Source organism: Palaemon carinicauda, chromosome 41, assembly GCF_036898095.1.
Source record: "Palaemon carinicauda isolate YSFRI2023 chromosome 41, ASM3689809v2, whole genome shotgun sequence".
Lineage (NCBI taxonomy): Eukaryota > Metazoa > Arthropoda > Malacostraca > Decapoda > Palaemonidae > Palaemon > Palaemon carinicauda.
In genome coordinates this window covers 47,911,412-47,936,468 of record NC_090765.1, presented here as the reverse complement: position 1 = coordinate 47,936,468, position 25,057 = coordinate 47,911,412, and the positions used below count along the sequence as shown (strand labels likewise).

Genomic DNA, 25,057 nt, shown 5'->3' with positions numbered 1-25,057 from the left:
ATAGTATGTCCGTACACAATGAGGCTGAATACAAAGTGAAAAGCTTCTAACAGGCAGGGATACTCACTCACGCTCACCACCTGTCGTTAACTACCTTGTTAACAAATTCAATAGACGTTCCTGCTCTGCTGAATACATATTTTCGTTTTAAAGGATAAAAGGTTTGTATATGCGTAGAAACAATTATCAGTTTAATCAAGAGTCATCGTTGGCAGTGGACTTTATTATAATACCTTCACAATGAGATTTTTTCCCCTTATTTTTCATTACAGTGGAACCTCTACACACGAACGTATCTACATCCGAATTTTCCAACATCCGAAGTAAAATTTGAGCAAATTTTTTACTCTACACCCGAATTTTATTTCGACACACGAAGTAAGCAATTTTCGTCGTACGGTTGTATCCGAATTTTTCGACACGCGAAGTACAATTCGAACACGTTCCGACTCTACACTCGTACACGTAGTCGGTGCTCATAGCGCCTGAAGTGTTTTTTATTTCCGCCGAGAGAAGGCAGCACATCGACCTCGAAGGGACGCTCAATTAACGGGTCTTGGGTCAGTCCTCTGTTCTCGTCGGCTTCTTGCGGTTGTGCTCTGTGCGTTCTGCTATTAACTCTGTTTTAATCGTGATTTTTTACGTGCATCCTTTAACGGTAATTTACGTAAAGTATGGGTCCTAAAAGGCTTACTTTTGCCAGTGGTAGTGGTAGTGGTGAGAAAAGGAAGAAGGAAATGCTTTCTTTAGAAATTAAGCAGGAAATTATTGAAAAACATGAGTGAGTGAACTTGTTGAACAGTATGGCCGTAATATGTCGACGATCTCGATAATCCTTAAACAGAAGGAAGCTATTAAAGCAGTGAAACCTTCTAAGGGGACCACCATAATTTCCAAACGCCGTAACCCTATCATAGAAGAGATGGAACGACTTTTACTAGTGTGAATTCAGGATAGAGAGATCGTTGGCGACACCATCACCGAGACCGTTATCTGCGAGAAGGCGCACGCCATCTTTACGGACTTGAAGGAGGAGAGCTCTGGGGGTGATGCTGGGGAGAGTTCAACCGAGCCTTCCTCAGATGATTTCAAGGCATCTCGTGGCTGGTTCGAGAAATTTAAGAAACGGTCCGGGATTCATTCAGTTGTTCGCCACGGAGAGGCTGCTAGTGCGGACACAAGAACTTCGAAAAGATCGTGCAGGAAGAAGGCTACGTAGAGCAGCAGGTGTTTAATTGTGATGAAACCGGGCTGTTTTGGAAGAAGATGCCGAGTCGAACCTACATCACTGCCGAAGACAAGAAATTGCCTGGGCATAAGCCAATGAAGGATCGGTTGACTCTTGCCCTATGTGCCAACGCTAGCGGGGACTTTAAAGTCCAGCCCTTACTGGACTGGTTTACCATTCAGAGAACCTTAGGGCCTTTAAAGCACACAACATCGATAAGGATCAGCTTCATGTTTTCTGGCGATCCAACTCGAAGGCCTGGGTCACTAGGCAATTCTTTGTGCAACGGGTAAACCAAGTTTTCGGCCCTTCTGTGAAGAAGTATCTTCATGAACAGAAATTGCCTTTAAAGTGCCTGCTATGCCTTGACAATGCACCCGCTCACCCCCCCCCCCCCCCGACTTGAAGATGATATCTTCGATGAATATCTTCGATGAATTCAAGTTCATAAAGGTGCTGTATCTTCCACCGAATACCAACTCTATCCTCCAGCCCATGGACCAGCAAGTCATCTCTAATTTTAAGAAGCTGTACACCAAGCACTTATTTAAGCAGTGCTTTAATGTCACGCAAAGCACCAACTTAACTTTGCGTGAATTTTGGAGGGGCCACTTCAACATCGTGCACTGCTAGATCAGGCTTGGGTGGGATTAACTCGACGGACCCTCAATTCTGCCTGGAAGAAGCTGTGGCCTGATGCAGTTTCTTCCCGAGATTTTGAGGGTTTTGACCCCAAACCTGATCCCGTGGTCGGTGCAGCGGAAGCCGTAGAGGAAATCGTCTCCCTTGGCAAGTCCATGGGTCTGGAGGTCAACGCAGATGACGTTACGGAACTCGTCGCCGAACATCACGACGAACTTACCACGGATGAGCTCAAGGAACTCCATGCTATGTCGGAGCACATGAGTGATGACGAGGAAGGGAGCGAGGAGGTAGAACATGTGTTAGGTTCGGCGCAAATAAAAGAGGTGTTAGGAAAATATCAAGACGTGGTCGACATCATCGACAAATACCATCCAAAGAAATTGCAGGTTTGTCGTGTAGTTTCTCAATTCGATGATGTTTGCCTAACTCACTTTCGAAACATTCTGAAAAGCCGTACCAAGCAATTATCTATCGATACTTTCTATAAAAAAACTGCGAAGCGAATTCGCGATGAAGAGGATGTAAGTGTTTCGAAGAAAACGGCAAAGAATGAAGCGGAAGAAAGTGCAACAAAGAAAACGGAAAAGAGTGAAGCAAAAGAAATTCAGTCAATTTTAAATGTAGAGAGTGATAGTGATTAAAATTACGTAATCATCAAAAAGAAAAAAAGAAAATGTAAAAAAAAAAATATAAAATATAAAAATAAAAAAAAAATAAACTAAGTTATGTTAAAGTTCACTTAGTGTAAGTTAGAATAAGTTACGGTAGTGTACGTTTATCGTAGTTAACCTCTCTACCTCCTCGACGCCCGTCCGTCTCCTCTCTGCGTAGCAAAACTAACAACACCTGCGCTGGAGTTTCTAAGGTAAAGTGACGCTAAAAACCCGTTTCTTATTTATCATTTTTTGCTAATTCTTCTTATTTACATGTCTATTATCTAATTTAGTGTTCATTATTCTCATGGGAAAATTATGTGTAGTAGTTTATTAAGTAGTTATCAAAGGTTTTTGGGCTCAACCATGGATTAATCCTATTTCAATGTATTCTTATGGGAAACTTTGTTTCTACATCTGAACATTTTCTACATCCGAAGTTGGTTCTGGAACGGATTAAATTCGTATGTAGAGGTACCACTGTATTTCCTTTTTTCTTTTGTAGATACCAGTTAGCAAGACAATTCAGGTATGTCTTCAGATCTAATGAAGAGGCTTTTGCCACATGTGCAAAGAAGTAAAGTTCTTTTAGGAGTGCGTGGATGCTAATTCTCTATTCTGAAATAATGTATGTGACTTTGACTACTGATCCCTAGATTGTTCTAATATATCTTTTGAATAAATGTCTCGGCGTATAAAATTATTCAAACCTTGACCACTAATTTCTTAAGAACTTTGTTGAAATTAACCTGAAAATAACTACTGATTGGCAGAACTGCACATGAACCTCATAGATCCTTAGGTTTCCACTGAGGTAAGCATCTCACCTTTAGTGCAATCTGATCAAAAGCTGAGAGACCAATTAGGTTGAGAAATGGAGTTTTTATGATAAAACAAAGTTTTATGAATACTTACCTGGCAGTTATATATACATAGCTAATTATCTCTATTTCGGCAGAATTTTTCTATAACTAGGCAACCGCCTTGTAGTGGTTGGGTGGTAACACCCGTTAAAGGGTGGTAGGAGGAATCATTCCCGTTTTCTGTTCTTCAGTTCATCTATGCCCGACCTGTCTCCTGAGGGGAGGTGGGTGGGCCTTCGAATGTATATATAACTGCCAGGTAAGTATTCATAAAACTTTGTTTTATCATAAAAACTCCATTTTTATGAATAGAACTTACCTGGCAGTTATATATACATAGCTGATTAACACACTTGGAGGAGGGTGATAGACAGTAACATCTTTGGGGAAACAACCAAAAAAGTTGTAGGATAAATAAACACCTTGATTCCTTACCTGCTAAGGTAGCTGACTTCAAAGGTTCCTGCCTCTTGAGTCGCTTTCCCTTAAGAGTGTCAGCCAGGATGTGACCTGCAGTGCTGAAAACACTCAATCGAGTCTGTCAATGGGGTGAGACCAACAATCTGACTAGACTTCAGGACTACCTATTGCCCAAAATAAAAAACCGCAACTTTACCAAACCAACCACCTAACATTTGCAAAGTAGATAAAAATTATTTAACTAGACTGAGGTGACTGTACACAAGTCGAAGTCCTCAGACAACCAATAAAAAATACACCAACCTATGTACAAGTAAACAAAACTAAGGTTGAGGGGAGGTAGTAACTCCTTTGCCTAATACAGAAGCCGTAGCTACGTATGGTCCCAAGGTATAACATTTCTCATAATCCACCCTCACCTCTCTGAGGTAATGAGAGGCGAACACAGAGTTGCTCCTCCAGAATGTCGCATCCATAATTTGACAGAGCGACATGTTCTTGCGGTAAGCAAGCGAGGTAGCAATGGCCCTCACTTCGTGAGCTTGCACTTTTAAACGTCCGAAGTGTTCCTCCTCACACAAGAGATGCGCTTCTCTTATCACTTCCCTCAGGAAAAAGGACAAAGCGTTCTTGGAAAGGGGCTTTTGAGGATCTTTCACAGAACACCACAAGGAGCTAGAAGAGCCTCTCACACTTTTCGTGCGAGACAAGTAGGTCTTGAGGGCTCGTACTGGACAGAGCAGCCTCTCTTGCTCTTGACCCACTAGGTTGGTCAAGTTAGGAACCTCAAAGGTCCTCGGCCAGGGCTTAGCAGGGTTCTCGTTCTTAGCGAGAAAGTCTAATCTCAAGGCACAAACTGCCCCATTCAGATTGAAGCCTACCTGTTTTTCAATTGCATGGACTTCACTAACTCTTTTAGCTGTTGCTAAGGCCAAAAGAAAGAGGGTCTTCTTGGTAACCTCCCTAAGGGGAATCTGTGAGATGGGCTCAAATCTCTTGGTGCACAGAAATTTAAGAACCACATCAAGGTTCCAAGAAGGGGGCTTTAACTGGGTCTGCTTGGTCATCTCAAAAGATTTCAAGAGGTCATGTAAGTCCTTATCGCGAGACAAGTCCAAGCCTCTATGTCGACAGACGGAAGAGAGCATACTTTTGTACCCTTTGATAGTGGACACAGCTAGCTTAGCATCCTGTCTGAGGTACAACAAGAAATCCGCAATCTGGCTCACAGAGGTAGTGGATGAGGAAATCTTGTGCTTCCTACACCAAGCCCTAAAAGTCTCCCACTTGGACTGGTAGACCCTTTGCGAAGAGACCCTCCTCGCTCTGGCGATAGCTTTCGCAGCTTGCGCTGAAAAGCCTCTCGATCTGACAAGCTTCTCGATAGTCTGAAGGCAGTCAGATTGAGAGCGAGGGGGTTTTGATGATATCTCTCGAAGTGGGGTTGTCTGAGCAGATTTGGACTTGCAGGGAGGCTTCTTGAAAAGTCCATCAACAAGTCCACCACCTCCGTGAACCATTCCCTCATCGGCCAGAACGGAGCTATCAGGATCATCCGTCCCGAATCGAGGAGGGCGAATTTCCTGACTACCAGATTGATGATCTTGAACGGGGGAAAAGCATAAGTGTCCATACCCGTCCAATCCATCAAAAAGGCGTCTACTGCTATTGCCTCTCTGTCCGGAACTAGGGAGCAATAGATGGGGATCCTCTTGGATAAGTTGGAGGCGAAAAGATCGATGAGGGGTCTCCCCCACAGCCTCCAGAGACTCTGACAGACCTGTTGGTTGAGGGTCCATTCTGTGGGAAGGACCTGCCCTTTCCTGCTGAGCATGTCCGCCCTCACATTCTTCTGTCCCTGAACAAACCTCGTCAGCAGGTTTATCCTGTTCTCCTTCGCCCAAAGAAGGAGCTCTCTTGCTGTCTCGAAGAGAGACAGAGAGTGAGTCCCTCCTTGCTTCCTGATGTAAGCAAGAGCTGTGGTGTTGTCTGAGTTGACCTCCACAATCTTCCCAGACACAAAGTCCTTGAAGGCCTTTAGCCCCAAAAAATGGCCATCAGCTCCTTGTTGTTGATGTGCCATCCCAGCTGAATTCCTTCCCAATAGCCTGAGACCTCCTTGCTTCCTAATGTTGCCCCCCAGCCTGACTCTGATGCGTCTGAAAACAACACTAGGTCTGGGTTCTTCTTGTGTAAGGAGATCCCTTCCCCTAACAAGGTTGGGTCCAGCCACCACTTCAGAAGAGTCTTGACTTCTATTGGAATGGGGAAGGAAAAGGAGTCTTCCTGCATCTTTCTGTTCCATGTCTTTGAAAGAAAGTGCTGAAGAGGCCTTAAGTGGAGTCTCCCCAGAGAGACAAACTGTTCGAGGGAGGATAGAGTCCCCAGCAAACTCATCCACTCCTTCGCTGTGCATCTCTTCTTGTCCAGGAAAGTTCTGACTTTTACGATACACTTGGTCTGTCTTTCCTGAGAGGGAGAAGCCTGAAAAAGAACTGAATTCAGAACTATCCCCAAATAGAGAATAGTCTGATTCGGTCTGATCTGAGACTTCTCCCTGTTGATGACCAGGCCTAGATCTTGAGCCATCATAAAAGTCTTCCGTAAATCCTCCAGACATTTCTCCCTCGATCGTGAACGAATCAGCCAATCGTCCAGATAGAAGGATATCCTTATCCCCTCCTGATGCAGCCAACCTGACACATTCGCCATTACCCTGGTGAAGACTTGAGGAGCCGTGCTGAGACCGAAGCAAAGAGCTCTGAATTGGAAGCACTTGCCCTGCATTACAAATCTCAGGTACTTCCTCGAAGTCGGATGGATGGGGACATGGAAATATGCGTCCTGCAAGTCGAGGGACACCATCCAGTCCCCTGGATGTACTGACGCCAGCACAGACTGAGTCGTCTCCATGGAGAACTTTGTCTTCTCCACAAATACGTTGAGAGCGCTGACATCCAGGATGGGTCTCCATCCGCCCGAGTTCTTGGGGACCAGAAACAGGCGATTGTAAAAGCCTGGGGAGGATAGATCCCGAACCGGTTCTATCGCCCCCTTGTCTAGCATTTGGTTGACAAGGTCTACTATGGCCTTCTGTTTCCCCGGATCTGAGTACCGGGCTACTAAGGCCAGCGGAGCATCTGCGAGAGGAGGTTTTTTCAGAAAGGGGATCTTGTATCCTTCCTTGATGACTGAGAGGGACCAGGTGTCCGCCCCTCTCCTCTTCCAAGACTGCCAAAAACCTGACAGTCTTGCGCCTACTGTCTGGAGGAGACGAACTTCATTTTCTGGAGCGAGGTCTGAAAGAACCCCTGGTAGATCTTGGTCCTGAATCTTGCCTTCTCCCTCTAAAATCTGGTCTTGAAGTAGTCCTGCCCCGAAAGGGCTGCTGGAATCTCCTTTCCTCCTGTTTCAAAGAAGAAGGAGGGGCTGCCAAGGGCTTACGAGCAGAACGAGATAAAAGGTCTTGGGTGGCTTTTTGGGCCAGAGAACGCGTAATGTCATTAACCAGGGACTCGGGAAAAAGATGTTGAGAGAGGGGGGCGTAAAGAAGCTCAGACTTTTGTACATTGGTAACAGACCTAGAAGCAAAAGAGCAAAGCAGAGCTCTCTTCTTTAGGACCCCAGCTGAGAACAGAGCAGCCAACTCATTCGCCCCATCTCTGAGGGCCTTATCCATACAGGACATAATACTGGTAAGGTCCCTAGATCCTTCCATCTGTTCAGTTTTCCTTGCGAGAGTCCCAAGCGACCAGTCTAGGAAACTAAAAACCTCAAAGGCTCTAAAAATACCTTTGACGAGATGATCCAGCTCCGACATCGACCACATGACCTTGGCTGAGTTGAGAGCATGCCTTCTAGCAGAGTCCACTAAACCAGAGAAGTCACCCTTGGAGGAGGAAGGAACTCCCAGACCCAAAGGTTCTCCAGTTGCATACCACATACCCGCTCTTGAAGCAAGAGTGGAAACGAGAAGGAAGTCTTAACTGTTTGTCTCCGCTCCATCATCCAGTCATCAATCTTCGTGAGAGCCTTCTTTGCGGAGATAGACAGCTTCATCTTGATGAAGGCCGACTGTTTCTTGGCCTTCTTTCTGTTAAATTGGGACTGAGGAGATTGAGGGGCAGCAGGTTGGAATTCCTCTCCAAAAAGTTCAAGAAGGGAGCGAGAGAGAACTTTGTAATCTCTCACAGCGTCGGCAGGATTATCATCGTCATCAGAAACATCCTCGAGGTCCTGATCCACATCTGCAATATCCTTCGAAAGAGAAGAAGGATCCTTAGAACCCGACAAGGGCAAATCAAAGGCATCATCCTGCAAAAGACGGGTTGCATCCTGGAGTCCCGCGCTAGAAGAATCCTTGGGACGAGAGGCAGTATCGTCCCGAAGAGGCAGGGTGGTATCGCCCTGGGACCGAGAACGAGAGGCAGAGTCGTTCTGTCGTCGAGAGCGAGAGGCGGTATCGTCGTGGCGGCGAGAGCGAGAGGCGGTATCGTCGTGGCGGCGAGAATGAGAGGTGGTATCGTCGTGGCGTCGTGAACGAGAGGCGGTATCGTCGTGGCGTTGAGAACTAGGGTCGGTATCGTCGTGGCGTCGTGAACGAGAGGAGGTATCGTCGTGGCGAAGCGAACGAGAGGAGGTATCGTCGTGGCGAAGCGAACGAGAGGAGGTATCGTCGTGGCGAAGCGAACGGGAGGCGGTATCGTCTTGGTATCGAGAACGAGAAGTAGCGTCGTTCGATAAGGTATCGTCCCGGTATCGAGAACGAGAAAACGTATCACCCTGGTATCGCGAAGAAGTATCGCCTGGCGAAAGCACACATTCCTCATCCTGGCGTAGAGAGGGAGAAGTTTTCTTTAAAGAAGAACTCCGTTCTCCCTTAGAAGCAGACTTCTTAATCGGCAACGAGTCGTCTTTACGTCTGTCAGACTGGGCGTGAGGGCGGCTAAAGGCTTGTACTAAAGTCAAAAGTTGTTCCTGCATGACAGACATAAAGGATTTAGCAACATCAGCTGGGTCTTGCGGACCCGAAGGGGGGGGGCTGACGAATAACACTCGTAGAAGGGGGAGGATCTTCGGCAGCAGGCTTCGCCCTTTTCACAGGCACGGAGTCGAAATCATCCTCCGACGGACAAGGTTCATAACTGCTAGAACCGGGAGAGAAAGAACGAGACCGTTCGTCGCGGTTCCATCTCCTCTTAGTAGGTCTTGAAGCTTCATACTTCCATTTACGTCTGGACGAATTCGGAGAAGAAAACAACACATCCGACACGTCTTTCCTGTGACGGTCAAGAGCAGCCTGGGAATCGACAACAGGACTGTCTGAGGCGACGGCTGACCGAGGGTACGTACCTCTCATCCCCTTTCGGTCATCGACGTACCTTCTCCCTTGGTCCTGGGAGCTTGGTAGAGGTCTGGGCCTAGGGGTATGACAGATTCGGTCAGTCGCCACCTCCACTGCACTAACACAAGCACTTTCACTTTCCTTACCTTTAAAGGCCTCCAGTTGTTCTTTAATGGCCTTCAACTCGGCCGCCAGGCTAGCGTACCGAGGGTCATCCGTAGATACGGAACCTGTAGGAGGTGCAGGAGTTACTACCTCAAGGGAAGGATCAACTTCCAAAGAGGAATCAATAATAGGATCAATAGATAAATCTACGCTAAGTTCGTCTTCCTTACCACTAACAGACTTAGACTTAGACCTAGAAGCTCTCCTAACTCTATCGAGCTCTAGCTTAAGCACAAAGCGCTTCATAATTAACCAATCTTTCTCATCCAAAACCTTACATTCCCCGCACCTATTATCAAGGGCACAAACAAAACCCCTACAATTAGAACAAACGGTGTGAGGATCTACCGCCATTTTCAGTAGTCTCACCTTACATTCCTCATTCGCACAGATAAGGTAATGACTCTTTTCACTCATAATGAAAAACAGCAAAAAAAGCTAAGAGAAAACAAAATACAACGATCGCCAAAACCCCAAATCAGAGTACTTCACCAAAAAAGCAGACTGGTACACCGAGCAGGGAAAGCGAAGAAAAACTCTTAATGACGGACCAACGTGTTGTCGATCCGGCCGGCAGAGATGAACTGAAGAACAGAAAACGGGAATGATTCCTCCTACCACCCTTTAACGGGTGTTACCACCCAACCACCACAAGGCGGTTGCCTAGTTTTAGAAAAATTCTGCCGAAATAGAGATAATTAGCTATGTATATATAACTGCCAGGTAAGTTCTATTCATAAAAATGGGTACTTCAATTACTGTATGTATATATTGAGAGAGAGAGAGAGAGAGAGAGAGAGAGAGAGAGAGAGAGAGAGAGAGAGAGAGAGAGAGAGAGAGAGAGAGAGAGAGAGAGAGAGAGAGAGCTCAAAGGCCCACAGTAACAATTTTAGATATCTAGTTAAAAATCATGGATAATCATGGACAAATGTGTCAAACCAAAAGGTAATACAGGTACTGTAAAAGGCTAAAGACCTAAACACTGTTTAAACTTACCATACTATAAGTCATGTTGTACCTCAAAGTTAAATGAAAAGAACCCAAATCTAAAGGATGAAAATCATAAAGCAAGAATCACTGCAGCTATGCTATAAAGTGTAAAGAATTTTAAGTAACGACTATAGTATGTAACATACAGATGATAATAAGCAGCGCCCCAAGAGATAAACATACAAAATACAGGGGAGTTAACTCATGAAAGTAGTATCATTTAATATGTGTACACTAAATCACAAATATTTACCTCTCTCACAAAGTAACGGATCAACGAGATATCTGTGTCACCCTTAGTGCAGCAATTCTTTATGTATTTCATCACAGGTAATACACAACCACGACTCAGAAGGTTGACCATCCGATCTAATAACATTTTGCGCAGTTCAAGCTGAAAAGCACCATAGAAATAATTACTAAAAATTAACACCATAGCAATAAGTACTAAAAAATCAAGATTGTAACACCAGTGATCAATTAAATGAGTTATAACAGAAATTAAAATAATTATAATGTGCTTTCAGAGGAAACCAAGTGTGGCTGATGGGAAAAAAATTAATTCAAGGCATTAAAATTATAAAATATTTTGAGATACAAAAATTAGTATAGAAAAGAAAACTGAATAATTGAGAAATCATAGAATAGGGATAATAATGGAAGATTACATCTTAATTACAAATACAAAGGCCAAATTTACAACAAGAAATTCAAATAAAATTTTAAGTACATCATAACAAAATATCTAAAAAAAAACCTTCAAATATTATTTAGTGTTTAATATTGAATAATCCCTAAACTGTAGCACAGAAAAACATATCAAAAGTAAATAACTTCATTTCCTTAAATTTACTTTTTGATTACCTGTTCTAGAATTTCCAGATCCTGAAACTCCGACTCAAACAGTTCTACCAAGAGATTTAATACACGACTGTGAAGGAGAGGATGAATAGATACCACTTCATCCAAAAGCGCCAAATGCGTAGGAGTTGACTCTGTGCATAGCTTGAAGTAGCTGGGTTCCTTAACCACACACTCAATCCATCGTACAAGACCTACACTAACAACTGGAAATCTGAAAATAAGAGGTATGGTAAAAAGCAGGTTAATTAACAGATTCAACAGATATTTGCAACATATTTTGATCTCAGGATGGCAGGGTTGAGCCATCTTTGTTTAACAATGAACCCATAATCTATAGTGACATTTTGTTTATCCACAAAATGTACCTTTACAAACCTTCCCAGCAGAATGAATATGAAAATTTTGTTGAAGCATAAATAGAACATCATTCCCAAAAATTGTAGAAAAGAATATTTTTCTTCAATTTCTTTAAACTATCTGAATATTTTTCACACAATGTTTCGTTAAAATTATTGCCCAAAAATATTGCCTTGGATGGTGGCACCAGGAAAAATTTTATTTTTATAATAAAATAAATTTTTGAATATACTTACCCGGTGATTATATAAGCTGCAGCTCTGCTGCCCGACAGAAAAACTCTACGTTCAAAATCCGCCAGCGATCGCTATGCAGGTAGGGGGTGTACTTCAACAGCGCCATCTGTCGTGCAGGTACTCAGTACTCAATGTAAACACAGAACTCAATTTTCTCCTCGGTCCACTGGGTCTCTATTGGGGAGGAAGGGAGGGTCCTTTAATATATAATCACCGGGTAAGTATATTCAAAAATTTATTTTATTATAAAAATAACATTTTTCAATATTAAACTTAGCCGGTGATTATATAAGCTGATTCACACCCAGGGGGGTGGGTAGAGACCAGCATTAATTGTTTACATTATTATGAGCTAAGGATTTTGTATTTCCTTTTAGCAGTTATTCAAAATAACAAACATAAAATAAATAAGTACCTGGTAAGGAAGTCGACTTGAACAATTACTCTGCCTTTTTAAGTACGTCTTCCTTACTGAGCCTCGCGATCCTCTTAGGATGCTGAGCGACTCCTAGGAGCTGAAGTATCAAGGGTTGCAACCCATACTACAGGACCTCATCAAAACCTCTAATCTAGGCACTTCTCAAGAAAAGAATTTGACTACCCGCCAAATCAACCAGGATGCGAAAGGCTTCTTAGCCTTCCGGACAACCCAAAAACAGCAATAAAAACATTTCAAGAGAAAGATTAAAAAAGGTTATGGAATTAGGGGAATGTAGTGGTTGAGCCCTCACCCACTACTGCACTCGCTGCTACGAATGGTCCCAGGGTGTAGCAGTTCTCGTAAAGAGACTGGACATCTTTAAGATAAAAAGACGCGAACACTGACTTGCTTCTCCAATAGGTTGCGTCCATTATACTCTGCAGAGATCTATTTTGTTTAAAGGCCACTGAAGTTGCGACAGCTCTAACTTCATGTGTCCTTACCTTCAGCAAAGCATGGTCTTCCTCATTCAGATGGGAATGAGCTTCTCGTATCAACAGTCTGATATAATAGGAAACTGCATTCTTTGACATAGGCAAAGAAGGTTTCTTAATAGAACACCATAAAGCTTCTGACTGTCCTCGTAAAGGTTTAGTTCGTCTTAAATAGAACTTAAGAGCTCTAACAGGGCATAAGACTCTTTCTAGTTCATTTCCAACCATATTTGAAAGGCTTGGAATATCGAACGATTTCGGCCAAGGACGAGAAGGTAGCTCGTTTTTGGCTAGAAAACCAAGCTGTAAAGAACATGTAGCCGTTTCAGATGAAAATCCGATGTTCCTGCTGAAGGCGTGAATCTCACTGACTCTTTTAGCTGTGGCTAAGCAAACCAGGAAAAGAGTCTTTAAAGTGAGATCTTTAAAGGAGGCTGATTGTAGTGGCTCGAACCTTTCTGACATAAGGAATCTTAGTACCACGTCTAAATTCCAACCAGGTGTAGCCAAACGACGCTCCTTCGTGGTCTCAAAAGACTTAAGGAGGTCCTGTAGATCTTTGTTGTTGGAAAGATCTAAGCCTCTGTGACGGAAGACTGCTGCCAACATGCTTCTGTAACCTTTGATAGTGGGAGCTGAAAGAGATCTTTCTTTCCTCAAGTATAATAGGAAGTCAGCTATTTGGGTTACAGAGGTACTGGTCGAGGATACTGATACTGACTTGCACCAGTTTCGGAAGACTTCCCACTTCGACTGGTAGACTCTAAGAGTGGATGTCCTCCTTGCTCTAGCAATCGCCCTGGCTGCCTCCTTCGAAAAGCCTCTAGCTCTAGAGAGTCTTTCGATAGTCTGAAGGCAGTCAGACGAAGAGCGTGGAGGCCTGGGTGTACCTTCTTTACATGTGGCTGACGTAGAAGGTCCACTCTTAGAGGAAGAGTTCTGGGAACGTCCACCAGCCATTGAAGTACCTCGGTGAACCTTTCTCTCGCGGGCCAGAGGGGAGCAACTAACGTCAACCTTGTCCCTTCGTGAGAGGCGAACTTCTGCAGTACCTTGTTGACAATCTTGAATGGGGGGAATGCATAAAGGTCTAGATGGGACCAATCCAGTAGAAAGGCATCTATATGAACTGCTGCTGGGTCCGGGATTGGTGAGCAATATATTGGGAGCCTCTTGGTCATCGAGGTTGCGAAGAGATCTATGGTAGGTTGGCCCCATGTGGCCCATAGTCTCTTGCACACATCCTTGTGTAGGGTCCATTCTGTTGGAATGATTTGACCCCTCCGACTGAGGCAATCCGCCATGACATTCATGTTGCCTTGGATGAACCTCGTTACTAGAGAAAGGTTTAGATCTTTTGACCAGGTGAGGAGGTCCCTTGCGATCTCGTACAAGGTCATAGAATGGGTCCCTCCTTGCTTGGAGATGTACGCCAAGGCCGTGGTGTTGTCCGAGTTCACCTCCACCACTTTGCCTTGAAGGAGGTACTTGAAGCTTTTCAAGGCCAGATGAACTGCCAGTAGCTCCTTGCAGTTGATATGTAACGTTCTTTGATTCGAGTTCCAAATTCCCGAGCATTCCCGACCGTCTAATGTCGCACCCCAGCCCGTGTCCGATGCGTCCGAGAAGAGAACGTGGTTGGGGGTCTGAACAGCCAGGGGCAGACCCTCTCTGAGGTTGATACTGTCCTTCCACCAAGTCAGTGACGACTTCATCTTCTCGGAAATGGGGATCGAGACCGCTTCTAGCGTCTTGTCCTTTTTCCAGTAAACAGCTAGGTGAAATTGAAGGGGACGGAGGTGTAGTCTCCCTAACGAAACGAACTGTTCCAGGGATGAAAGCGTCCCTATCAGACTCATCCACTGTCTGACTGAACATCGATCCTTCTTTAGCATGTTCTGGATGCATACCTGGGCTTGACTTGTTCTGGGGGCCGACGGAAAAGCCCGAAAAGCTTGACTGTGAATCTCCATCCCTAAATACACTATAGTTTGGGATGGGACCAGTTGGGACTTTTCCATATTGACCAGGAGACCCAATTCCTTGATCAGATCTAGCGTCCACTTTAGATTCTCCAGACAGCGACGACTGGAAGAAGCTCTTAGAAGCCAGTCGTCCAAATAGAGGGAGGCTCTGATATCCGCTAAATGCAGGAATTTGGCAATATTCCTCATCAGCCTCGTAAACACAAGAGGAGCTGTGCTTAGGCCAAAGCACAGGGCTTGAAATTGGTAGACAACCTTTTCGTAAAGGAATCTCAGAAAAGGTTGGGATTCTGGGTGGATGGGGACGTGAAAGTATGCGTCCCTTAGGTCTAAAGAGACCATCCAGTCTTCCTTCCTGACCGCTGCTAGAACGGACTTTGTGGTCTCCATGGCGAACGTCTGCTTTGTGACAAAGACATTCAGCGCACTGACGTCTAGCACCGGTCTCCACCCTCCTGTCTTCTTTATCACTAAGAAGAGACGGTTGTAGAAGCCCGGGGATTGATGGTCCCGGACTTTGACTACCGCTCCCTTTTCTAGTAAGAGAGACACCTCCTGCTTCAAAGCTAGTCTCTTGTCTTCCTCTCTGTACCTGGGAGAGAGATCGATGGGAGACGTTGCTAGAGGGGGTTTGCGTACAAACGGGATCTTGTACCCTTCTCTGAGCAACTTCACAGATTGTGCATCTGCGCCCCTTTTCTCCCAGGTCTGCCAGAAGTTCTTGAGTCTGGCTCCCACTGCTGTCTGAAGAAGGTGGCAGTCAGACTCTGCCTTTAAAGGACTTGGTACCTTTCTTCTTCCCACGTCTCCCTTCGGCACGAGCACCTCCTCTGCTGGAGGCTCTGCCACGAAAGGGCGGAATGAATCTGGACGCTGGAGTGTCCATCCTGGGTCTAGACAAGGTAGGCAAAGGGGTGGCTTTGCGGGCAGAGGACGCAACCAGGTCATGGGTGTCTTTCTGAATCAAGGAGGCAGCAATCTCCTTTATCAAGTCCTCTGGGAAAAGGCACTTTGAGAGAGGAGCAAAAAGAAGTTCCGATCTCTGACACAGTGTTACTCCAGCTGACAGGAAAGAGCAAAGGTTTTCCCGTTTCTTGAGGACCCCGGATACGAACGAAGCCGCAAGCTCACTGGATCCGTCACGTATGGCCTTGTCCATGCAGGACATAATGAGCAAGGAAGCTTCCTTGTCAGAAGGGGAGATCTTCCTGCTCAAAGCTCCCAGACACCAGTCCAAAAAGTTAAAGACCTCGAAGGCTCTAAACACTCCTTTCAACAGATGGTCTAAGTCTGAAGGAGACCAACATATCTTAGAGCGTCTCATGGCTAGCCTGCGGGGAGAGTCTACTAGACTTGAGAAGTCGCCCTGGGCAGAGGCAGGAACTCCCAAGCCGAGAACTTCTCCCGTTGCATACCAGACGCTCGATCCGGAAGAGAGTCTCGCAGGGGGAAACGTAAATGCTGTCTTCCCTAGGTTCTTTTTGGACTGCATCCAATCTCCTAAAACTCGTAAAGCTCTCTTGGACGAGCGGGCGAGGACGAGTTTCGTAAAGGCAGGCGCGGATGACTGCGTGCCTAAAGCAAACTCTGACGGAGGAGAGCGTGGAGCCGCAGACACAAACTGATCAGGATACATCTCTTTGAACAGAGCAAGAACTTTTCTAAAGTCCAAAGAGGGTTGCGTGGTCTTGGGTTCGTCGATGTCCGTATGTGGGTCGTCAATGTGTGCAGCGTCGTCATTATCAGAGAGTCCATCATCTGAAAATTGAGGAGGAAGCGGCAAAGGAGTAGGAATCGGCTGGTCAGCTGAGTCCGGCAGCACGGGTGCACGCGTGACTGAACCGGACGCAACGTCACGGAAGTGTTGCCCAGTCTGTGAACTGGCAACAACCATAGCAGCGCGGGGACGCAAAGCGTCTACTCCAGACTGTCTAGTCTGATGTGGGCGAGTAGAGGTAACCACACTGGGTTGCGGAGGTTGACGCACCGCGTCAAAACAAAACAACTTAGGCTGTTGTTGTACCTCGCGAAAGTCAACGGAAGGTTCCGTGCGTCGCTGAACGTCAACATGCGGCTGGCAGGGTACACTGGAACGCATGGGTGGCGGGACTCTCACAGCTGGAGTGCGGGAGAAGGTAGCCTCAGCGTCCACCGGACGCACAACCGTGGTTGGTTGTAGGCTAGAGGTTGGTGCAGCGTCAACCTTCTCCGCACGAAAGTCCTGCATCAATGACGTTAACTGTGACTGCATGGTCTGCAGCAAAGACCACTTAGGGTCTACAGGAGCAGGTGCGGCAACAGACGGTGTTACTGCCTGATGCGGTACCGCTTTGCCTCTCTTAGGAGGTGAGCAGTCGTCGGAAGACTGCAGCGAGTCCGAACTGACCCAGTGGCTACAACTGGGCCGTTGGACTTGCGCGGAAGGGACCGACTTGCGCTTAAGAGGCCGCGAGACCTTGGTCCATGGTTTCTTACGAGAAACCTCTTCCGCAGACGAGGAATAAATGGGCTCTCTCGTCTTCGTGTGGGTGGGGCGATCTTGGGTAGATACACCCGAAACCACGGAGGGAACGTCTGTTCGCTGATTAAAGCCTCTCGAACCCTTTGGTCATACGACATTGCTTCTCCCCTGGGCTTGGGAGCCTGCAAGAGGTCCCGGACTGGGAGGACGACAGGCACGAACAGACAAACCCTCAAGCGCAACACTATCCACAACACTACCACTCACTTTATCACTACCCACTGCACTCTTACACTTCAGCTCCTTGACGTCTGCCATGAGCTGGTTACGGTCACTAGCCAAGGAATCGACTCTCTCACCCAGAGCTTGGATGGCACGCATCATATCTGCCATCGAGGGTTCTTGAGTGCAAGAAGGGGGATCAGGAGCAACCACTACAGGGGAAGGAATAGGTTGTGGGGCATGAGGAGAGGAAAATTCAACGGAGCGAGATGAACTTCTCCTGACTCTTATCTCTCTCTAGCCTACGTGTATATTTCTGGAATTCGATAAAATCGAATTCCGAAAGCCCAACGCATTCCTCACATCGATCTTCCAATTGACAGGTTTTATCCCGACAATTGGAACAAACGGTGTGAGGATCGATAGAGGCCTTCGGAAGACGCCTTGAACAGTCCCTAGCATTACACTTCCTGAATTTAGGGACTTGAGAAGGGTCAGCCATTTTGAATTAGTCAAAGGGGAATTCAAAAACTATCCAAAGTCATCAACAAATAATCCGATATCAACAAAAGAATGCAAGGATGTATTGAAGATAAAGCCTGCAAAGCGAAGGCTCAAAACTAGAAACGTGTACTTCACCAAAAAGTTGTGAAAACCAATCCAGTTAACAACAGCGAATTTAGTAGGTCTTGCCGGTGGCACGACAGAGAGAAAATTGAGTTCTGTGTTTACATTGAGTACTGAGTACCTGCACGACAGATGGCGCTGTTGAAGTACACCCCCTACCTGCACAGCGATCGCTGGCGGATTTTGAACGTAGAGTTTTTCTGTCGGGCAGCAGAGCTGCAGCTTATATAATCACCGGCTAAGTTTAATATTGAAAATTTCATTGATAGGTAAATATCATCAAGCCCATCTTTGCTTCGGATTTAGACTTAACACATTAATATCTTTTGCAGGATACATGATCCTGTGATTAATCACTGATCAAATTTGTCAGAATATTAATATTTCTATTTATCTACTTTTGTTTTTTGTTAAACTTTGGCTATATCTCCCCAAGTATTTAAGGCTAGTTTGACTTAATGATTCTCAACCTTACATTGAAGATAGTCATCTCCTTGGCACACGCATCTTCAAATTGTGTCACCAGGCTTCACGCTTGACAAGTAACCCATTCAAAAGGCTAAAACTAGGTTGGCCTGTCTTATGCCGCCGACTACAGTATTAAGCTTATAAAGGCAATATCTAAGCGTGAAAGAATTCTAGTAACTTAGTCCATGAATATATACATAAAAATTTTCCTGCCTTCAACTGAAACAGATGTTCATAAATAGTTTTTGCATCAAGAAGTGTCAAATGGTTAAAAAGCTTTTTCAAAAACTCTGCTGGAGCAAATGTACACCTTTTTATTTTTTCATTGCATTGAAGAAAAACTCTGCACACCCCAATACAATAAAAACACATATAGACATGCATAGATTAGAGTTAGACAGGCCATATGGTGTGGTGAAAATAAGAATTAACGGGTCAAGAACTAAGTTTTGATTTAAAATCCTGTTAATTTTTTAAACTGAATTTTCATTTATATGTAGTTCTAGTTGCTTGAGATTTTAGGGCACTTAGAAACCTGATGGATAGAACTCTACTTTAAAAATCAGGAAACAAAAGAAATAGGGATTATAAACATATAATAAATACTGAGGTATTAGATATACAGATGATACTACTCTCTTTGTATCAATTTTGTCTTCTGAATGAAGCTCTGGCGTTGAATCTCTTAATAGGGATCTAACTGAAATTAGTGCATGGTGCAAATTATGGGGCATGAAGTTGAACCCTAACAAAACTTGAAGTACAACTGTAAGAAGGTCAAGGACAGAGGCTCTTCAACATCCAGATCTCTGCAGAGACACTGTTTCTTTAACTATATACAAATCATGAAAATACTAGGTTCCTTGATTACAAATTAAATCTTGAGAAACACATTCAGTCTGTCTTTTTTCAACTGCAAAAATAGTTGACGTACTGAGAAAGTCTCAAGATTTTCGGTGATCAATCTTTCCTCAGTAAATGTTTTAATTCCTTCATTCTACCTTGTTATGAGCATTGCTTTCCTGTCTGGACTTTTGCTACCGACTCTCATCTTAATTTGTGGGACAAAAACTTGCAGTCTATTAAATTTCCTATTATTGATAATAATTTCTTGCACCGTCATTCAGTTAGTTCTTTATGCATGTTGCATAAGGCTTTTCAGAATTCTGATCACCCTTTACATTCAGATCTTCCCAAATTGTACCACTCTGTATGTAGTATTAGAAATGCATTTACAGTAATTCTGACAGCCTTCCCTTCTCCATCATAAGGATCAATACTACACAGTCTTCTAGAAATCTTATTCCACCTGTGACCGGATTGTGGAGTCTTTATAATCTGGCGGTTGAATTCGTGGAACTTCAGAAGTTCAAACTTGTTGCAAATGCTTTTTTGTTGAACAGGTTGACATAAGTCTCTTCATAGTTTATGTATGACATCTAAATATTTCTCTAAATCTTAATATTTTATTTTTCATTCATTCCTTCTCATAAATAGTTTTTTATTTCCTTTATTATTTTCCTCACTGGGCTGCTTTAATCTACTGGAACCCTTTAGCTTGTAGTCAATACGCATAAACGACCTAACAGGTGAGAACAGTATATATAATGTAATACCATGAGTAATTGATGCAATTTTTTAAACAAACAAAACATTAAAAATATAAGAGAAATTTTCCTTTTCATTTATTCCAGTAAGGACTGAATAAATCATAAAAGACAAAGATAATGAATAATAGTCCCTACCAATAAAATAACTGTCACATCACACTTGGGTATCTTTGATTTGCTTTTGCTTCCATTCAAAATTCATCAATTCACATACAGTACTATACATGTACAGTATTGCTGTTATTCCATAATAGAAATAGACCATAATTCTGATGTTCTCTTTTTTTCAGGGGTCTTTAATTTGTGTATTCAATACTGAAGTACAGTAATAAAACCTTTTATTCTAAAAAGCAGACTTAATATAAGAGTAGCCAAAAGTTTCTTGTTGTATGAACTGAATGAAAAACATTACTGCTATGACATCTGAAAATAAAATCCAGCTAACGCACAGGTTCTTAAACTAGACAAGTCAATCAAGTAAAAAAATACTACACTACCTAAATATTACCACTCCTTCTCATACAGTATTTAACTGCCTTTAAGATTTCCAATTGTGGACTACAAAGGTTGATACCATAATAACCCCACACTAGTGATAACAGATTTACAAAAAGAAATACCATTAAAACACTTACCGAATGCACTGATATAGAGTATTAATTTCAGCTATCAATTCCATAGCAGACTTTCCTCCTTGGCATATATTATGGACCTTTTCTATAGATTGCTGAGTGGCTTTCAAGTCATCTTTGTTTATCTGGTTTGTATCATAAAAGTGAAAATAAAGTGTTTTTATATGATTAATATTAAGTTTTTTCTTTCAATATCATCATTATCAATCATTTTACCAGACCTGAATCAATTTAAAACTCCAAAAGGGTCAATCAAGATGTATCGTGTTTCTTAAAATAAACAAGAAATGCAGCTTTCAACGTTTAGGTAACAGAAAAGGGGTTACCTGATAATATAAAATAAATAAGATAACACAACATGGAACAATGTTTTTCAAGTGGTTAAGGCTATAATATATGAAATTCTCAAAAAGTGTGTTTCTAACCCATTCATTCTATAATTGTCACAATCATAGAAGTTTCATCAGACATGGCTTCCAATAGCAATTTAAAGATTGATTGTTGGCAAATTGCCAGCAGTGCATTATGCAATCTTTCAAACTATGCTAGAACTAATGAGATTAACACAAGGCAACATGCAGATGTATTGATTCTAGGATAAGGATACACACATGTGAGAAGCCCCTACTTGAACTGGGCTGTATGGTGAGCAAGAAAGTAGATGAATTGAAATTTTTTGCATAGTTCGACTTGCGTATATGTGACATTCCATAAACAGTAATGGAATTTTGATAATTAAATGTATTATTTCAATACTTACCTGAAGGTCATCACACTACAATTATCAGGTCCACTGGCTTCCCAACCTTTAAGAAACATTAAAGAAAAAAAAATTCCTTTCTCTCCTTCTCTGTAACAACGAATCGTCCCAATTGATGATAATAAGGGAAAAATATTACCCACATACATAATTGCAACCAGTGCTTTATATAATCAGTTATCATGAACCTTTACTTACTCCAATCTCTTAATTTAAAAGTAGGTAGGGGAAAGGAAACAGATAATTGCCAGGTAAATAGTGAAATATTGAATATATTCAAAATTCGATTGATTTCAACAAATCTTACCAAGTATTCATCATGTTGACTCTCACCAGATTTTGGGGGTGGGTATGTGATGGACAGATAAAATATAACTAATTCTAAATTAAACTATACTCAAACCAAATTGATACATCTTTTCTTATTAACATAATTAATGTTCCATTTTTACCTTGATTATGAAATGCCAAGTAATTATACATTAAAGATAGATATTACCACTAGAGACACATTCTTAAATGCCATGAGTTATGTAATATAGTTTACACTAATTTTCAAAACACTGCAAATCCTAGTATGGTGGAAAATTTTATTGAAGAAAAAGTGGAAGTTTGGTAGTGCTGCAGAATGCCCTTTCTCTATATTATCTCACTTGATTGTGACTAAAACTTTTACTGTAGGACATGAGCTGTACTATAAAAGTATATGCTACTGTACACCTATATCTTGTACATACACAGAATGGTATTTCGACTAGTAAAAATTTTCTAAACCACAAACTTATCCTATACCAAAGAATACTAGCACATCAGTTTAAGCTAAACAACACTCAAGGTATGATAGAAGGTCAGGGTTTCACATATGATACTCACTTGTCTTGGACGATTGCCTTTCTTCGGAGTTTCGTAAACACTTGCACTGTAAGCTAGAAGATGAATGTATTTACCCTTATGTTCTTGATTTACTTTACTTCCAGGCTTGAATAAGGCATCAATCAAAAGCTCTGAAAAATATAATGACAAACTACTGTACTACCAAAAATTACTAAAAAATAACAATAGTACTTCATGAATAAAAAAATATAATTATTTGTTTCATATCATAGAGAAATAAGAATTCCTGATCCCTACAATATAAGTGACATATTTCTATCAAATTCTGAGGACAATCATTTTCTTTTAATACTGTAGTAAAATTACCACCTCTTAGTTGGAAAGCATTATACCATGTTAATAATGTTAATCAAACAACATTGAAATCAAATTACCATCTCTAAGATGGAAGATAAATCCCCTACCAATATTGAAAAAAAAAAACACAAGTACCAATATTTTTTTCTTTTTCAGCAAGATGAAATGGACATAGCTATGGGTATGCCTATTTCAAGGACGAGTGTAAAGTTCTCATTCAGGGCTGATCTCTGTCCATGCATGGGGCAACCCATGCTCCTACAGAGTCCACAGAGTAAACCCCTCAAATCTGTCGGACTGTACAATAGACCACAACAAACACTCAGAAAAGGGGGATCCCTGCTACAATGAAGATGATTCAAGGGGGATATACTAGGAGGGTTAATATGAACCAGCTCAGCTTTCTTTTACACAAGGATACCATACTTAATAAAATGCAGCCTCAACCACAGGAAAGACAATTGAAAGCATAAGCACAGCACAGTAAAGAATATTGTTCTATGATGGCAGCTGAATCGAAAGTGATTTGACTATGTTAAACAGGTGGGTGGTACTGATCACTAACCTGTCATTCACTAAGTGCCTAGTCAAGTTTCAACAGTTGTACCAATACAGACACTAAATTACATCATAAATAAAGTTTTAAGGTTTGTATTTGCATAGGAACAAATAAATTTTTAAATCAAAATAACTTCAAGATCAACGTTTACCTAATAACTGAGGAATACGTATCAATTCAACTGCTGGAGGGTCTTGTGAGCTATAAAGTTTGAAGAGGACAGTGATATCTGCCGGGTTGAGGGCATTTCGGGCTAACATAGGTGCCAAGGCCTGCGCAGCACGTGGGTATACCATAGCCCCATTAAGGGCTAACTGAATTGGTGTCACGTTATGGCCACTGCAACAAGACAGGAAAAATTTTTACTTCAATTATTTCCTACCAAACACCTTCATATCACTAAAGAGCTTTCTCAAAACAACTAAATACTCTGGCAAATAAGTCAGGCTCAAATTCACAATATACTGCCATATAGTATACAAATTCTACTGAATATCTAAGTAAATTTTAGCACAGTATTTATCTAGCTGATGATCAAAATACTATGTCTGGCTACTTCTAAAATCTTATCTTAAATTATCTAGAAAGTACAACAGGAATATATAATTAATAACCAATAGACTCTTTTAATACTTGGATATAGCATATTTTGTAATCTCCTGCTGTAATCGTCGGATATTGTGTCCACCCTTCGCCTCTTGAGATAGAATTTGCAGCATGACTTGTGCATAAATGTAAGTGTGCTGACCATGACATGCCATTTTCTGGAATTTATATAAAAAACACATTAAAATTCAGGCACTGTTTCTCATTACCTGTATAAAAATGGAACTTGAATTATAAAACTTATTATAACAATACTTACCTTGTATTCATCATGATTTAATTATTCAAGCCACTGGCTTCCTGACCTTTAACAAAAAATTGAATCACTAAAATCTAGCTGATACCTTACAAAAATTATTAACATTCTCTGCTTGTTTTGGTTATGGAATGTTTATTCCTTTCTTTGCTTTACCTTCTACAAAAATTAAGCCCCTCCTTCCTTTAGTTTTGTAAAAAATAAAATAAAATCCCCACCAAATGACCAAGCAGTTTCCACAAATGAAAATGAAAAGGTATGTTAACCATAGAAAAAATACATCGGTCATCCCATGCATTACTATTGGCCTAGAGCCTAAATACCTTAAGCACTAAACAAGATTTAATTAAACAATGTTTAGTAAAATTGACTTGGTATTTCACTAAGCTGTAATTACACCTTTAATTGCTATGTACACAAGTTGATCACTAACACTTAGTCTACAGACCAAAGTCAAGAAATGCATAATGTATTTGAGCTCCTGACCCAATATTTTTATCTCCGATTCAGATTGCATTTGACAACCTGGATTCTGGAACTAAAGTCATTGATATAGAAGAATCTCACAAGCCCCAATTAATCGCATATATCTACCTCCCTACATTTCTTAAATTGTGTTATTCTCTGGCCACTTCCTGATCTTCTATCTATTAAAATATTTAATACTGCCAACTAAAAACCCACAGCCCATCAATACCCCTGACATTCTTTCTCTTACTGAGAGGTGAAGACAGTTGATAGGAAGTCAAAGTATCAAGATAAGAAGTTAAAGCCTGCATGTGTGTGATCACTTCAAAGTGTTCAGCTAGACATCTGCTGTTTAACACTTGTGATCTGACCCAAGTTTAAAATCCAATACTGTTTTTTCCAAAAAGCTCAACAAATCTAAAATAGGTTTAAGATCTGGGTGCCCCATAAACTTCTTTTCAATTACAGCGGATAAAACTCCTCCCATAGACTCCACAAAAGGCATATTTATTACTAAACTGCACATGCATAA

General features: G+C 42.3%; 1 protein-coding gene across 1 annotated transcript in view; it reads right to left on the bottom strand.

Moving 5' to 3' along the window:
- TH1 (negative elongation factor complex member TH1) overlaps nucleotides 1-25,057 on the bottom strand; it is a 42,986-nt gene that overhangs the window by 5,983 nt on the left and 11,946 nt on the right. The window contains exons 8-13 of the mRNA XM_068364618.1: nucleotides 23,829-23,959; nucleotides 23,347-23,534; nucleotides 22,319-22,449; nucleotides 20,689-20,810; nucleotides 11,173-11,383; nucleotides 10,562-10,702 (exon numbers count right to left, since the gene is read on the bottom strand). Coding sequence (XP_068220719.1) covers nucleotides 10,562-10,702; nucleotides 11,173-11,383; nucleotides 20,689-20,810; nucleotides 22,319-22,449; nucleotides 23,347-23,534; nucleotides 23,829-23,959 — 924 coding nt within the window. The remainder of the gene's footprint in view (nucleotides 1-10,561; nucleotides 10,703-11,172; nucleotides 11,384-20,688; nucleotides 20,811-22,318; nucleotides 22,450-23,346; nucleotides 23,535-23,828; nucleotides 23,960-25,057) is intronic.